Source organism: Artemia franciscana, chromosome 6, assembly GCF_032884065.1.
Source record: "Artemia franciscana chromosome 6, ASM3288406v1, whole genome shotgun sequence".
NCBI classification, from domain to species: Eukaryota; Metazoa; Arthropoda; class Branchiopoda; order Anostraca; family Artemiidae; genus Artemia; species Artemia franciscana.
The window spans coordinates 13,385,181-13,399,649 of NC_088868.1; the positions used below are offsets into that span (position 1 = coordinate 13,385,181).

The 14,469-nt window shown below is 34.7% G+C and overlaps 1 protein-coding gene across 3 annotated transcripts in view; it reads right to left on the reverse strand.

The window, feature by feature from the left end:
• Nucleotides 1–14,469, reverse strand: part of LOC136028074 (uncharacterized) — a 295,077-nt gene that overhangs the window by 198,510 nt on the left and 82,098 nt on the right. For all 3 annotated transcript variants that reach the window (XM_065705682.1, XM_065705681.1, XM_065705683.1), the window contains exons 17-18: nt 10,780–10,969; nt 7,291–7,474 (exon numbers count right to left, since the gene is read on the reverse strand). In XM_065705682.1, the coding sequence (XP_065561754.1) occupies nt 7,291–7,474; nt 10,780–10,969 (374 nt within the window). The remainder of the gene's footprint in view (nt 1–7,290; nt 7,475–10,779; nt 10,970–14,469) is intronic.

The following is a 14,469-nucleotide window of genomic DNA, read 5'->3' on the forward strand; positions in this document are numbered from 1 at the left end:
CCTTCCTTCATAATAGCTGATGCGCGCTTAAAAATATTTTTGCATATGATTTTATGAAATATGTAGTAAATTTGTCTGGTTAAATGAAGTTTTAAAATAAAAGTTCGAAACACTTTTTTGCAATAAGAAGGGAGTGTTATTCTGCAGCACCCTTATTCAGGCTTAGTCTAAATTGAGGGAGATGAGAAATTAATTTCTACCCCCCCCTGCCCTTTCCTTTATTTATCTGAAGGCTTTACGAATATTTAGAAATTCTAGGCATTGAAATTCGGTCTTTATGGCATCCGGCATCCCCCCCGCCTACAGTTTTTGTTTGTCTTAATTTCATTTGGCTGCTCAGTTTTACAGGGGGAATTCCCTGTGGGGGGGGGGTAATTTGCGGAGGGATAAGCCAGACACCACTGCGCTTAAGCAGTCGTTAAGTTTCTATTGGATTTACGATTAATTTTAATTACACAATCTGTGAAACTTGCTTTCTCTTTAAAGTTTCTTATGCTATTTGTTTCAGAGGACTTTTCTCCTATTACTGCGTTTTTAGGTTTAAATTATAAAACTTATTAATAGCTTCCATTAAAAATTCTTTTAATGAAGCTGCGAAAAGGTTTCAAAAAAGATATCTTGAGATCATTGAAAAGCAATACTTGCATCGTTATCTCAGTTAATATTTTGCCAAATTTCATTTTAAATGAAATTATTGTATGGAAACGCGTTGAAGCTAATCAAATCTAAAAAAAAAAATTAAAAAAAATTAAAATTAAAAAAAAGCTAATAATAATCTATAAAAAAAAATCGAAGCTCACTAACGCTTTTTTCAATTTAAATTAAAGAAGCTTCACTACTATCTCTCCTTGAGAATATTGGCTGAAAAAGACAAAACTTTTCTTCTGAAAATCTTTTGAAATAGCTGTTGGGGTTACGCAATCATACGGTACGACAAGATTAACCGGGTAGTCACGGCAACCGTAAATTTCATAGTCAAATCATTTTGTTTTCGTGTGTCAAAATTGTCGGCATCTCAAAACCAGACAATTTTCAGGAAAAGAAGAATTATCTTCTCTTTTGTAATGTAAATGTAGATGTAGTTGTAAGTGTAGCTGTTTTAGTGGACATATCCATTATTACATTTTTTATGGGGAAGCCCTTTTGCTTAGGGAAAAATGAAGCTGCATCTACCAACGAAAAATATTGCACGCTCTTGCAGCATTTGAGTAGCTAGGGGTTATTGGTAACAGGGGTCATTTGAAAAAAAATCCAATAGTTTTTCCAATCACTCCGGAAATTCCCTCTTTCATGGAAATTATTTCCCGGAAATCCAAACACGCTGAAAATTCCCCCCTGACAATTATCCAGAATGTTTGTGCATTCAAAATTGAGTAAGCAAGGATAAAGTAAGACAAATAAAAAGAATTCGTATAGGGATTCTGTTAAATCCCCCCCCCCCCCCAATGTCAAATTTCTCAAGGAAAGCTGATCCCCAGAAATTTCGCTCATAGAAGCCCAGCCAAATCACAAAATTATTGTGGTTATTAGTGATCAAATTCCCTCCATCAAAAACGAAATACGAAAACTGTGTTTTTCAGCAGTAAAATCGCAAAACGAACCTTTTTGTTATGTTTGAACACTGTCATTACCATGGTTTCCAATGTTCTAGTCTTAGTTCGTAGACTTAATTCCTTATTCTTCTAAACTTTTTCAATTGTAACATCCGACTTGGCAATTCCGCTATACCTTTACTGTATACACCATTTTTAGTAATAATTAATAAAAAAAAACTTTCGGAGAAGCAAGTTTTTCAAAAGAAATAAAAGTCCATGTTAAACTTAAGACCAGCAGAAATAATTTCTATAATAATTCAAACTTGAACAACCAGAAGTTACTATTAAAGAATATTTAAAACCCAAATGAACAGAAATTAAATAAACAATAATTGTAAACATATAGATAAAAGCTGCTAATATAAATAAATAGATAAATATTAAAACAAGTAAAATTAAAATGGACATTCAAATCAAACTTAAAATGAACAAAAATCACTACAAAAAGGATTTTGGCTACTATCCCTTCCTCCTCCCCTAACCGTAAAAGTCCAAAACCTATTGCGTCATTTTCGTTTTATTCAAAACTACATGTGTCTTGAACAGACTTTCTAAAGAATTGATAAGAATAAAATGAATATTTGATACGTAATGACATTAATTGTTGAAATCACAACAATTCAAGATTTTACCACAGTAGTTTTTGTTTTTATTTTTCAACGTTGTAAATACAAAAGAAAATAATATAATTTGTTTTCAGTAAAGCGCAAATGACGCCATACGCTTTAGATTTTTAAGGTTAGAGGAGTGGAAGGGGGCAAGAACTAAAGCCTGCTTTGAAGTGATTTTTGTTCGTTTCTAGAATATTCAATTTCATTTTTACTCGTTTCAAGATTTATTTATTGGTTTATATTAGCACCTTTTATCTATATATTTGCCATTATTGTTTGTTTAATTTCTGCTCTTTTTGGCTTTCATTTATTCTTTGCTTTGAGTTTGAATTATTAGAGGAGCTTATTCCTCCTTGTCTTAAGTTTAATGCGGCTCTTTACATTTCCTTGAAAGACTTCTTTCTAGAATAATTTTTTTAATGATTTCTGTTTTCCAAAAGTTTCAAGTTTTTCAATGTCCCCCACTTCAGCATCAAAGTATTTTTTCAGCATCGAAACTTCACCAAAGTTTCAAAACACCAAGTGATATTTTTTTTTTTTAATTAAAGTTTTGAAGTTCAACATACCAATCAACATTCCCTGAAAGTAGTCAAAAGTAGATGGAGCAGTTGCAAGGAGGAGTAGTCAAAGTTGCAGTCGCAAGCAGTCTCAAGCATTCCCTGCTTGAGTTGGCACATATGCAGGAGTTTATTTGGAGGAGTTGTCAAATTTCAGAAAAGCACAGAGCGCATGAATATACGTGCAAAGGCAGACATATATTTCTAGAAGTAGGCGGAGGGGGCGAAAACAAAATACAAAGAAAACAGGAAAAATGCACGAAGAATATATGAAGGTCGTTAAAACCTTCAAACTGGGAGGTAAGGAGAGATCCTGTGGTCTCCCAAATTTACCTATTTCACTACGTCTGATATCTGGAAATGATTTGCGATGAAATGTTACAATATGTACAAAAATCTAGAAAGGTGGGCTTAATTTTATGTCAAATTAGTGTACTTGTCTCTCAAAGAGTTAAACGTGTTAAAGAAAACATCTATGGACTATGGTAAAAAGTAGTTTGGGCTATTTGACCAGGATTCTTTTTCGCTAAAATTTTTACCAAGAACAGGTAGGTACCTAATGATCCTAGGTTATGCGTTTTTAAACTCAATCATAAGTAAGGTGTAGCACTTTTCGGAACAAATTTAATTTCTAGTAGGATAATATGGTTGCTTAAAACTATTTCCAAGCTATGTTTAAACTAAAATGGAGTAATATTATTTTTCTAACAAGGCAATAATTTTTGAACAAACAAATATTTCCTATGTTTTTTTTTTTTTAATTCACGAATTATAAAGAAATATTTGCCATTGTAAGAGTAAGAATTTTATCCATAGTAAAGGTAAACAGATACTGTGTAGAACAATAGAATAATATTGAAACGAGACTTTGCGCTTTCTTTAGCTTTAATTCACAACGTTTTGATTTATTGTGTTGTGGAGTCTTGTCCTGTTTCTGTTGCTGATGTCAGATCATTGTAAGAAAATGGTGAGAGTCTAACTTCTGCCATTTTCACGGAAAGTGTGCATCTTCGGCTGGACTAATAAAAATAACATTGAACTTTGGAAGCTGCAAATAATTCTTATTTAAGAGAAAAAAGGATTTAGCTTGTCCTTGAGCCAGAATCAACATTGTAAAAGATGAGTGAAGTTTTACAGTCTGTTTCAATGAGAATTATGAGATATTGTTCTGTCAAGCTTTCCTTTCTCCAAGCATTGATTCTGCGTTCGAGCCGAAAGCCCCCGTTCAATCAGCTACTGGTTTCAAATTGAAGTTAGGCTAGATTATAAAACTGCTTAACATGAGTAACCATTAAATGACACCACCACTAAAACATTTTCTTAGAGCAATAAATAGATAAACTTAGAGATACAAAAAAGTAGTATTTCCCACGTACCCGAAAGTGCTACCATTTACTTAACTATTTCTGTTTATGCTTTCGAATGAGTTTGTAATTCGATTTTCTTAGTAGTGATATTAGGAAGTTCCCCACGGTGATAAAATCAACTTCAGAATAAAAGAATACAATTTTGTACTTAAAATCGTTTCCTGATTCGGTGCAAACACGAGCAAAGTCCTAATTTGGCACAAATGCAACCTGAAAGTAAAAGAAAAGGATCGTAGCTCTTTGATAACCATGTTGTCTCCCATGAACTTTAAGGCAAAAATATAGCCAGTTTACATCTTATTTGAACTAAAATCATGCAAGAATTTTCCATTTGTGTGGCTAGAGAACTAAAGTGAGCCTATATCAGCTTTAGGCCTCCCGACCGCCAGTTTTTTAGCAAGAAGCTAGGTATATGGCACCTTGTTTAAACCGTGATCACACACGACACTTTCATTTTCAGTGTCATTAGAAGTACAAACTGCACCAGGGGTCCATCCACAACCTATCCCCGCTCTCTCTCTATCGTTTTTTTTGTGCAGAAAGACAGACATGTTCCTTTTTAGAAGCAGAATCATGTGTGGATTTTTAATCTTGATAGTTGGAGACATTTAAAAAACCTCCCAACCCCCAACCCCACCCATCAAATTAACAATAAGGATTTTTAAGTAGTACTAATGGAAGACAAAAGGGCTGACAAGCACCATTCCATTTGTCAGAGCAAGATACCACTTAATTAGCCATCATCATAATTTTAAAGGCTTAGACTTGATCCCCGGATCTCATCTCGCAAATGGCATACACCATCCCCTCCATCATTCCTTGTCCCTGCCACTACCAATTAAAATTTTCTGTTAGTATGGTTAGAAGATGAAAGAGCTGACAAGGACCACTCCATTTGTCAGAGCAAGGTCCCTCTTTATTAACTATCATTATAATTGCAAAGGCTCAAACTCGATCCGCGGATCTCTCGCAATGGCATACCGCAGCTCCTCCATCATGCCCTTTTCCTCACACTAACGATGAAGATTTTCAATTAGTATGATTAGAAGACCAAAGAGTTGGAACGGATCACTCTATATGTCAGAGCAAGCTGCTACTTGATTAGCCATCATTATAATTTTAAAGGTTTAGACTCGATCCGTGGATCTCATCTCGCAAATGGCATACAACATCATCTGTCTCTTCCACTACCAATTAATATTTTCAATAGTATGATTAGAAGACAAAAGAGCTGAGAAGGACCATTTCCTTTGCCAGAGCAAGGTACCACTTAATTAGCCAAAGTATAATTTTAAATGTTTAGACTCGGTCCCCGGATCTCATCTGGCAAATGGCACACAACATCCCCTACATCATCTCCTCTCCCTTCCACCACCAATTAAGATTTTCAATTAATATAATTAGAAGACTAAAGAACTGAAAAGGACCACTCCATTTGTCAGAGCAAGGTGCCACTTAATTAGCCATGTAATTTTAAAGGTTAAGACTCCATCCCCGGATCTCATCTCACAAATGGCATACAGCCTCATCCCCTCTATCACCCCCTGTCCCTCCGAATGCCAATTAAGACTTTAAATTAGTATGATTAGAAGACCAAAGATCTGACAAGGACCACTCCATTTGTCAGAGCAAGGTGCCACTTAATTAGCCATCATTATAATTTTGAAAGTTTAGACTCAATCCCTGGATCTTGTCTCACAAACGGCATACAGCATTCCTTCCACCAGCCCCTGTCCCTCCCACTACCAATTAAGATTTTCAATTGGTATGATTAGAAGACTAAAGAGCTGAGAAGGACCACTCCATTGGTCAGATCAAGGTACCACTCAATTAGCCATCATTATAATTTTAAAGGTTTAGACTCGATCCCTGGATCTCATCTCGTAAATGGCGTACATCATCCCCTCCATCACTCACTGTCCCTCCCACTACCAATTAAAATTTTCAATTAGTAAGATTAGAAGACCAAAGAGCTGACAAGGGTCACTCAATTTCTTAGGACGAGGTGCTACTTAATTAACCATTATTACAATTTTAAGGATATAGACCCGATACGCGAATCTCATCTTTCAAATCACAAGGGGCCTAAATATTCTAAGTTGTCTCCACAACAGTTCCCTCTTTCTTCTTAGCCAGAACTACTTGTCCAAATGAGTTTTAAGTAGATCTCTGTACTCTCGTCATTAAGTACAAGGAGGAAAGAATGCCTCTAAAAATTCTCCTCTCCCATTTTTCTAAACTGTTGCTATACCTAGAGGCCGAAATTTCAAATTTTGTTGTTGTTATAATTAGAATAATTCGATAAAAAAGTGCTATAACTTGTAATTTGACATTGTGGGTGGGGTCATGTGCTTCCGACAAAGCTGAAATTCCTTGACAATTTGCCTTAGAATTATTTGGAATCATTCAAAATAAAAATTCCTCAGCTTAAATTTTTATGTAGGATGGATGATTTTTACAAGATTAAAGCTTAATTTTGTGGCCCTGGGGAAACAATATAGCTTTTACGACACTGATGGTATATTTGAAAGCAGATACATTTGGTACCGCATATGTAATTTCTAAAATCCTTGGGGAGTTTATAACAACCCCCACAATAATATTGCTTCTTTTTATATTTTTATAAGTTTTCTGCAGGAAACAGGCTGTTTACAGGAATATATATTCAGGATACATCTTCTTTCAGGACTGGACTTTTGTATTTTCTAAAAAGATCAACTGAAATTATTTTCTAGCAATCGTTTTAAATGCGGGATGACCGTTTTTCTGATGTGCTTGGACTTACCGCAAGAACGTGGGTTACATGGACAACATAGCAAATAGAAAATAGCAAAAGAAAACTGGTGTTTATTTTCAGCTAGGAAGTCTCTGGAAAGCAAAAGGATTCTTTATAGACCATTTCTTCCTCCCACCATCGTGTTCAAAAGGGTTCAACAATAAGGAGACTTCATTTTTCTGAAAAATTTTAGGTGGTAAAAAAAAGTCTAGACAACCCTAAATTAGACTAGGAAGAAATTAATGGTGACCTAAAATTTTTAAGAAAAATGAAGATTCCTCGTAGTCGAAGCTTTTTGAGCACAAGGATGAGGGGGGAAAAGTGTTTGTCAGTGTGTTGGCCTCTGACAGCTGTAAACATTCGTAGAATTAATCTTGGTCTTACCTCATATTTCACATGGTATGGTTGACGGCCACCAAATGCTTCCCACATTGAATAAAGATCCATATGAATACTGACAGGTACATTTAGCAAGTAAGCAGCAACTGCGCAAGCACTGGCGGGCATGGCGGAACGAGACTGCTTGTGCCCAAAAGAGCCCCCTACTCGACGAATTTGCATGTTAATCCTGTATAAAGACAAGAGATCTTTGATGAAAGAAATAAACGCAATAAGGGTCAAGTAAAAGAAAACTGAAAATGTTATTTAGAAAAGGGAAACAGTTTAGTGGAGGAATGACGTTCAGGTCAGAATCAGAAAGTACCACCCATTTCTTATTTCAGTGAATAGTCCCAACTTCTAAATGTTCCATTCCTGTTTTGAAATTATCTGTGTTCTTAAAAATAAGAAAAATGAAAACATACACACAGACTTAAGATTACATGAATTGACGAGAATAGTTAAAAATAAAATTATTTAATTCAAAAAACTGTCCTTCGTTGATAGCTCAGTCGTTAAAAAAAATAATACAACAACACAAAATGTTCCCAAATATGTTTTCCTTCACTTAGGCCAGACATCAGTTTCAACATATATAAATGTGGATTTCGAGACAATAAGAATAAAAGAAGTCTCCTAAACAGATAAATCTCAACACAGACTGTAATTATTTATTATTAAAAGCAAAGCCCTCACAGCAAATTAGAACACAATTTACTTTGATGCTGCTTTATTTGCAATCGATATCAGTGACAATTATTATTTTCTTTTTTAATTCAAATTTCAATTGCCTTTACATGAACTTTATATTAACGTTTCAATTTTTAAGATAGGCGAACTCGTTTCTTCAAAAGCTAGTATCAATTATTTCTTCCCATAAACTGAGGTTAGGTTCTGAGCAGACTCTGAGCAGACTCTTAGTTGATTGATGATTGCGTTTGTGTAAATTTTATTGCTTTGAAACTGCTTTCGCTACTTGTGAGCCCTGCATGTTGATGCCCGCAAATAACGACAACATACTGACTTTATCGAAAACGTAGTGACTGAGGCTGCACTTCTGGATAAACTCCAGAAGTTCAAGTAGATCTCCTTCAAGAAGTTTGGTCTGATCTTGAGAAGCACTGATTAATTCCCTTAGCCGTTTCTTTTTGACGTGAAGCTCACAAGTACAATCCTCGTAATTTATTTCCTCGTAATTCCAATCCAGTACGAATACAAACTTTGGATCCAGGAGGTTTTAAGGCCTTAGCTAAGAAAATTTCCTATCTTGGTCAAGAGTAAACTGAAACCAAGAAGCTATTTTCGGGTGTTCGGCTACACTCTGCCCCACTTTCGTGACGATATCAGTGAAACACCACAAGTGTCTCCCGTTACCATTGTAAAGAGCATAAACCAAAAAAGAACCTGGTTAGCTCCGATCAAGCGTGACTTGGAGTCACTTTGCAGGTTTAGGAGATACGACAGATTCTGTGATCGAGAGTGGTTGTCAAATATTAATCAGTTTTGGAGATCCCCCCTTGAGCAAAATACGTCATCAGATCTCGAACGCCACGAGTAGCTAACAGCTTGCAACACCAAACCAGTAATAGTAGTTCGATTCACAGTCAGTTCACTAGGATTCGTGCCTCACTTGCTGCAATTTGTAATGTTTATTGGAGGCATAAATATGACCCTTCCTAAAGAGCTTGGGAAGAGCAAGTACTGTAAATAGCTAGGAAAGATCAGAAGCCTCTTTTTACTTTAATAGTTTCAAATAAATGTTTTTCTTATAAAAATCCACATTCAGCCCCTTTTCCTTATAAAATAGTTATAAACACTCTAATACTGTATTAGGCCTATTGGAACATATCGTTTACATAATCACTTTCTAGTTTTCGTGCAACGATAGTAGGTTTGGTGAACAGCTTTAAAAACATTTCAGTTTTGACACGTGATTAGCATCATACTAGATAAGCTTCTAGATAAGATGTCTTAAAGGCCTATAAATATCTTCATTGCAATTTTGTTTCAATTACAATGGTTAAAAATTCGTGTATGATGATTAGCATTCAAAACAAGTTAAAATGACGGCTGTATTTCTTCACCCAAATTTGTTAAGATAAGTTTACTTTTTCCAACTCAATCATCCACCATAAAAAATTACCCCTCCATGGAATTATTCACCACTCTCCAACATCACTCTCCCCACCACAGACACAATTTTATAGTAAAATATTATTTCATTAACTCTAATAAAAACAAAGGGGCCCATGCATAGTAATGTCTCGTTACTTTATATTTCATGTTTTTTGTTTCAACTGATGCCCTGTACCCACCTACGGGGCTTTCAAGCCTGACCCTCTCATTAAGTCAAATGAATTTTCAAATTCTAAGTAAAGCTTCTGTGTAACAAGCTTGCTTTTTCTCTGCTGACGAATATGGCCATTCTAAACAAAAATACATGCTTACAAGCTTGATAGTACTGGCTCGGTAGGTACTTGTATCCCAAAACCCAGAGAGGGAGGAGTAATTACATCATATGAATGCAAAAACATAGGAGTCTGAAGCTTGATTAACAGAATATTTCCAAGCCTGAATATCTGATTTTGTGTATTATAAGATATTCTAGAATGACATTTGACGGATGGATGGAAGTCTCACAGAGAATAAAAGTATTTTGGTAGAGCCCTCCCCCTCTCCTCTCTTTCTTTGGCTCAAGACTAATAGAAATGCAACATAAAATAAAAATTCCTAGAAATAAGGCTATAATGGGATTTTTCTGCAGTGTTGGTCATCTGAAAATATTTTGTTTTTATCTTTCTCCGATACTCTAACCCTCAAGAAAACTAATGTAGGACATGTGTTTATAAAAAAAAAGAAGTGTCAGAGTAGAATGCAATTGTATCCATTCCGGCATTTAGAAAATCTAGCGTAAAAACTACCAAAATTTGTTCAAAAAGTTCATTAAAACTGCAGATATATCAGTCATTCGTGTAGGGAAGGGGCGCACCTTTGGACCAGGCCAAATCTTAAAATTGTGTCCCTAATCTAAACTACATTATGTGTATTTGTACATTATGTACGTTTTAGCTTCCAATTACCTGACACAATAAAAGAAGATGGGGTATTAATTAGCACAATTTTTTCATGAACATACTTGTTTTGTTTTCATCGAAGATAAAAACTCAGTATCTGATGATATGTATTTGATATGACAAAATTTAGCTAATTGAAAAACAATAAAAGCACGCAATACATCATGATAAACATATTTTCTGCAAAATTTTTCCATATTACCAAAGCTTCTTATTAGGTTTTAAGCCTTTGGTTCAAACTCCAAAGATTTCCTTCAACATAAATTAGGGCAAAGTTCTTAGTAACCAGAGTTCTAGTTTAGATTTAAGTTATATTTTTCGCTATATAGGGAAAAATCATGCGAAAAATTAATATTTTTCATATTCTTTAAAGAGGTATGGTTATGCCTGGTCGTTTTTTAAAATTACCTTTAATTCTTACCTGTTAACATTTAAACCAATGGCTCTAGCAATGGCAATTTGATTCAAATCTATATCTTGAGTGGATACATAGGCATCCATGCCATCTTCATTGGGAACACAAAGAACGCTATGAGTCTCCATCGTGAAGTGAAACTGACCACCCATATTCCATTGTCCTTTTATAACTTTTTCTGCTTTCTTTAGACTTTCTATAATATGGAATTGGTGCGAAATTAAAAGAATTTATATATTTAATGAGAGTAAATTGCTTATTAAAATGTACCAGTCCAAACTTTTTTGTAGTTAAAACGTTTAATCTGTTTGATAATTTTATCGTAAACGATCTGATTATAGTCTAACCCTAAATTACTACTTACTTATGTGGAGGGACAGTTTAACCCCAATGTGTGTGCAATTCTTTTTCATCTTTTTCTGTTATTTCTCTGCTTCTTTTAGGTGTGTTTTCAATTATTTCGAGTACATTGTATAGATCTGGAGATGGAGGAATTATGTGCATTTTCCTTTAGGATTTATTTCTTTGTGAAATAAAGGAATAATGGTCTACTGTCAATAGCATTACACTCACAAACTCGTCACAGAGTTAAGCTGTCTGAGGGCGATACAATGGTGAACGCTCTTCATACATCTCAATTTGTGACCCTAAAATATCCCATGAGGATGGATTGGACTTTAGTGAGAAAACCAGTAGTTGTATTGCGGTTATCAATTTAAAATAGTTGTTCGTTTTTATTTGTGATAAAAAAAGAAAACAAACCGTAGATCAAGGTGATTTATTACGAAATAAAATCTTATATAATGTCTTATTACTGGGGTCTTAAAAATTTGATTTAAGGGTGATGTTGATAGAGTCTTAAAATAAACTTGTAACCTTATTGTCAAATTTTTTATATCACTAAAAAAAGGTTGATCAAGATAGAATGTTCTATTCGAAAAATCTTATAATAAAATTCCCTCAAACTAAAACTTCTAGTTTCTTTTTACTGTGTTCTATTTCAAAGGCAACATTTCAGTTATATACAGAACCCATTTTACCAACAGGCTAAAAACCCGGATGGTATCTGATTTCATCGATCACGTTCAGCTTATTTCATCGATCACGTTCAGCTTGTTGTCTGTTAGAATCGACCACACGCGCAGTGGCGTAGTGGGCTAAAATTTATGTGCCAGTAGGTATCCGAATGTAATATTTTATAGTACGAGGAGAAACATTTAATTGCCACAAAATATTGAAGCATTTAATATGCATTCAGCGTTTAATATACTGTACGTAAGCAAAAGGTTTGAATAAATAAAACTGAAAAAGTAAATTTCTGTATATAATAAATAAAATTGAATAAGTAAAATTTGAATAGCGAACGGTCTTGGGTAGAAATAAGATTAAACTAAATATTTGATATATAATGATATCAACTGCTGAAAAGCCCATCAGTTCAAAATTTGATTTTACTGTAATTCCATTTTTATCTCCTATGTTGTAACAAGTACGTAAGAAAATGTTTGGAGTAAAGCGCCATTTTCAGTAAGGCGCCAATGACTTTTACAGTTAGGGAAGGAGGCAGTACCCATACTCTTCTTTGAATTGATTTTGTTCGTTTCAATCTTGATTCACATATTTAAGTACAGCTTTATTCGTTCTAAGATTATTTATTCATTTATATTAGTACATGCTGTATGTTTGTTTGATATGCTACAATAGTAAGTTCATGCCACAATGTTTCATTCCTGCTACAATAGTAAAATGTTTTTGTTCGTTTTAAGCTTGATTTACATATTCAATTTAAGCTGTACTCGTTTTAAGATTAATTTATTCACTTATATTAGTAAAGAAAAAGAATAAAAATAAAATCAATATTTAAGCTACTCCAACCCCATTCAGGTAATAAGAGTTCAGTTTAATACAGGATAGATATTAATTACTTTTAGTTTTAATGATGAAAAATTCTGATTTTTACCTTTTCCTCCTCACTTGATTAGTTGCAATCCCTTTTTTCTTGTTGTTAGAAGTTTTTGCTCTTTTCTGGTTTTTATCGGCATTGAGCATGCCTCGTTTTACGCGTCCAAAGATATTAGCGTTCTTTTTTTTATCTTTACTTGTCCTTTTTCGGTGGCCGGCACTAACCCCCCTGGAAAATACTCCCCCTTCCGCTTGCTTAAAATACCCTGTGGAAAATATACCCCCACGGAAAATACCACCCCAAATGGCTGGTTGGTCTCCAATCCTCTGGACTTCAAAAAAAGACTACAACTCTCAATTTCTGATCCAATGAGCACACTCCGAAGTTTCTGCGACCTTGCAGTGAACGTGTAAATGAGAAAGGGACAGTCCTCCTCCTGCATGGAATAAATTCTGCTCATTTTAGGGTTTAGTGTTATTCTTTGCTTTCATAATAACAGCGTAGACCAGAAATATTCCCAGAAAACCTCCTTCGAAAGAGAGTAGATATCAGTTCCACATTTTTGATACGTTTTTAAGGTTTCTTTTGTACCCATCCCTTCCCATTTAAAAAGCCGTTTCTGGAAAACACCCTTTTGCTGTCTTTTTGCTGGGATACTTTTCCACCGAGAAGGGGATTACCGGCATGATTTTAAAACCAATCAGAAATTTAAGGCTTTTTCAAATGAAAGTCCGCAAAGAAAAATTTTTTACCCGAGATCATCCGCAAGAAATTTTCTAGGTGGAATTTTCAGCTAGAATGGAATTGTCTTGGGAGAATTTCCCTGGAAAGGTGGAAGGGTGTTTTTACGTGAAAACAATTTTCCATGGTGGAACTTTTCCGTGGGTGAAGGAATACTTCATGGAGGGGGAGGCGGATTTCCCAGTGTTATTTAAAAGCGATCAAAAGTTTAATTAGAAAAATTTTCCTCAACTGAAAGTAAGGAGCAACATCAAAACTTAAACGGGCAAAAATTATTACGTATATGAAAGGGGTTGTCCCTTCCTCACGACCTTGCTCTTCACGCTAAAGTTTTCAATTTTTTTTTCCCCGATTCCTAAGGAATGACTCCTGAAACACAATGGCCACTTAATAAGAATAAAAAGCTTTTTTTTAATTTCCAGTCACCTGTTATGAAAGAGTGTCGATGGTTGCAAAGTGGGGAGACAGGATGGTGCCTGAAATCACCATGAGGGAGATGGATCTTTTGGCATGATTTGACTAAAAAACAGAAACTAAAATTCAAGAAAATAAGTTTTTTCAACTTAAAGTACAGAGCAACATTGAATGAGACAAAAATTAGTCCATGTATGAGTAGGGAAGTACCCTCCTAAATTCCTTGCTCATTAAACTAACATCTCTATTGCTTTGACACAAAGTTTTTTATTCTAATTAAACGGTCCTAATATTTATGAAGGCTTTTTTAAAGAATTGGGAAATATGTCAAACTTTAGCACAAAGAGAGAGGGGATTAAGAGGGGATAGCCCCCTAATATATGGAAAAATGACTTTATTTAAAGTTTTCATGTAGGTCCTTGTTCTTAGTTAAAAAACTTGATTTTCCTATTTAAATTTCGTAAACGGGTTACTGTATTGAAATAAACGACGCAGTAGTTCACACAGGATTCTGATTAATGGATAATTCTTCTGGGCGTGGTCTGTTCTGGTGGGTGTTTTCATGCTGAAAAATCTCTTCCTAGCTAATTTGTCAACTGTAATGCCTCCCCGTAGTAGCATGATGTTTGTAGGCATGA